Source organism: Phaethon lepturus, unplaced genomic scaffold (assembly GCF_000687285.1).
Source record: "Phaethon lepturus isolate BGI_N335 unplaced genomic scaffold, ASM68728v1 scaffold27477, whole genome shotgun sequence".
Classification (NCBI taxonomy): domain Eukaryota; kingdom Metazoa; phylum Chordata; class Aves; order Phaethontiformes; family Phaethontidae; genus Phaethon; species Phaethon lepturus.
This window is the reverse complement of record NW_010551568.1, coordinates 2,278-4,706: the sequence shown is the minus strand read 5'-3', so window position 1 is coordinate 4,706 and position 2,429 is coordinate 2,278. Positions and strand designations below refer to the sequence as shown.

Sequence of the window (2,429 nt, the reverse complement as noted above, 5' to 3'; positions counted from 1 at the left end):
CTGCCAGAGTAATCCAAATTCGTGAATGTTTCTCCGGGTCTTGGCTTCCCGTGCCCTAGTAGAAACCCCTGTGTAGGAGGAAACGTGGCCGTATGGAGTGCTGAGCTACATCCCACGGCGGGTACCTGGCCCTGGGGCATCTGCAGCCGTGCTCCCGAGCACCGGTCCAGGCTCCGCGCTCAGCATCCTCGCCCCGCAGTGCCGTGACTAAGCGTGCTTCCCTCCGCTCCCGGCGTCTCGCTGGCTGCTGCGGCGAGGCGGGACGTGGCTCGGTGTTACGGAGGGGCGATGCTGTCCCAGGGCAAGGGCAGGGTGGCCAGACTTTCCGGCAGCCGATGCTTGAACAGACTCTGGAGGTTGTTTCGTTTCCTAGTGGGCAGGCGTCTGTCGCACAAACCCTTGGAAACAGCTTAATAATAATAATAATAATAAAGAAGAAGCCCTGTGCATCTGTGTCTGTCTCCTGCAGCCCGGGACCATGGGGAGCAGCAAGAGCAAGCCCAAAGACCCCAGCCAGCGCCGGCGCAGCCTGGAGCCCACCGACAACACCCACCACGGGGGCTACCCAGCCTCGCAGACCCCCAGCAAAGTGGCTGCTCCCGACACCCATCGCACCCCCAGCCGCTCTTTCGGGACCATGGCTGCTGAGTCCAAGCTCTTCGGAGGCTTCAACACCTCTGACACGGTCACCTCGCCGCAGCGTGCCGGGGCGCTGGCTGGTTGGTGTGGGCTGGGGCTCGGCGGGGCAGGGAGGGGCTCGGTTGGGTCTTTGTGGGTTTGGTTCCAACTTCTCGTGATGATGGGGTCCCCTGCTTTTGAAGGACTCTGAGGAGGAGGGGGAGCAGATCTGTGTCTTGTCGGCTGGTGGGAGGATGGCGGGAGAGGAGGGTCCCCAGTGAGGGTCACCCAGCACCACGCTGCGGCAGCGTCCTGACTGCTTTCTGTCGCAGGTGGAGTCACCACCTTCGTGGCCCTCTACGACTACGAGTCCCGGACCGAAACGGACTTGTCCTTCAAGAAAGGAGAGCGCCTGCAAATCGTCAACAACACGTGAGTGTCCCTGTCCCTCCAGCCAAGCCTGCGTAGGTGGGCTGTCACCTTCGCCCCTCTCGTGGAGCCCCCGAGCCCAGCTCTCCCCCAGGGATGGCTGCTCAAAGAGGGATGCACCGAGGTGCGCACGGACGCGGTGACTCCAAGGACACCAGCGCTGGAGGCGATCGCACGCCTGCCCCCGTGTCCTCCCAGCCCTGCTGCTGGTCACCGTTGCCTTGCAGCCTTGTCACCAAGCCACCTCCTCTGCTCGCTGGCCAGTCCATGCCATCCAGCGCGGGGCCGCGTCCCCAACGGTCCCCCGTCCCCATCAGCACTCGGCTCCCTCTCGTTCGCCTGGACACACCTCCTCAACTTCACGGGTGCTTTCCCCTGTGCTTGCATGGTATCTCTGACCTCAGCTTCTCTCTCGACTGTTTTTTCTCTCCTTTGTGCCATGCTGTCGCTTAGGAGAAAAGTGGACGTCAGGTGTGTATCGCAGGTTATTACTATTATTGTTGTTAACGATCTTAAATGATAAAAGCCCGTCTGCTGCCTGCATTAGGGTGAGGTTGGCTGGAGTGGGCTGGGAGGAGATGGTTGCCTGATGGTTTTGTGGTTGGTTGGGTTTGCCCTCCCTGAGCAACCGGGGCAGAGTGGGGAGCCCCTTCCCGTGCCTGGGAACTGCTCCATCCAGAGCTGTGCCTGCACCCCGGAGCTCTGAGCCTGGCCCGCTCTCCTTGCCTGCGCCTGGCACCCCTCTGCAGTCCCTTTTCGGTTTGCTCTCTGCTCCCTCCTGGACTTTGTTGCGTTTATTTTTGCGTTTTTTAAGTTTATTTTTATTTTTTCTGAGTGGCTCAGGGGACTCGAGTGCTTTCTTAGGGGTCTGGCTCCTGCTTGTTTGCTCTCCATCCTGGTCGTAGCAGCACACCCACCGCTGGCTGCCTAGAGCAAGGCAAGGCAATGAGCTGGAAGAGGCTCCTAAACGTGATCCTGTATCAACCCCGCGCGCGGTCTGTCTGGCACGCGCGGTCTGTCTGGCACGTGCGCTCTGCAGCATCCTTCGGCGGCGCTGCTGCGGGGCTGGCTGGCAGAGCCGCTGTCCCCAGCGCTGCCGTGGGGTCCCTGGGGTCGGGTCTGCGCCTCCCGCCTCCGCTGCTGCCTTCCAATCTGGGCACCCTAAACAGCTTTGCAAAATCAAAGGGTGGAAAGACGAGGGATTGTGCAGTGTTGCACAAACACGTTTTCAATTTGATCCTTGTTCTCCTTCTTCCAACGCTGTTTATTAATGGTGATTCATTTAATCCGTGAAGTTCAGGTTGTGCAGGGCCTCAAAGCTGTAGGAAAAGCCTGAATTTGGGGAGTTTGGTGCTTTTTGCTTTCACAGCCTCAGCAATGTA

The 2,429-nt window shown here is 59.9% G+C and overlaps 1 protein-coding gene across 1 annotated transcript; it reads left to right on the top strand.

The window, feature by feature from the left end:
• Nucleotides 1-478: 478 nt before the first annotated feature.
• Nucleotides 479-1,054, top strand: LOC104623777 (proto-oncogene tyrosine-protein kinase Src-like). Its single transcript, XM_010290961.1, has 2 exons — nt 479-719; nt 951-1,054. Exons 1-2 carry the CDS (start codon nt 479-481, stop codon nt 1,052-1,054), a joined length of 345 nt encoding a protein of 114 aa, XP_010289263.1.
• The last annotated feature ends 1,375 nt before the right edge of the window (nt 1,055-2,429 follow it).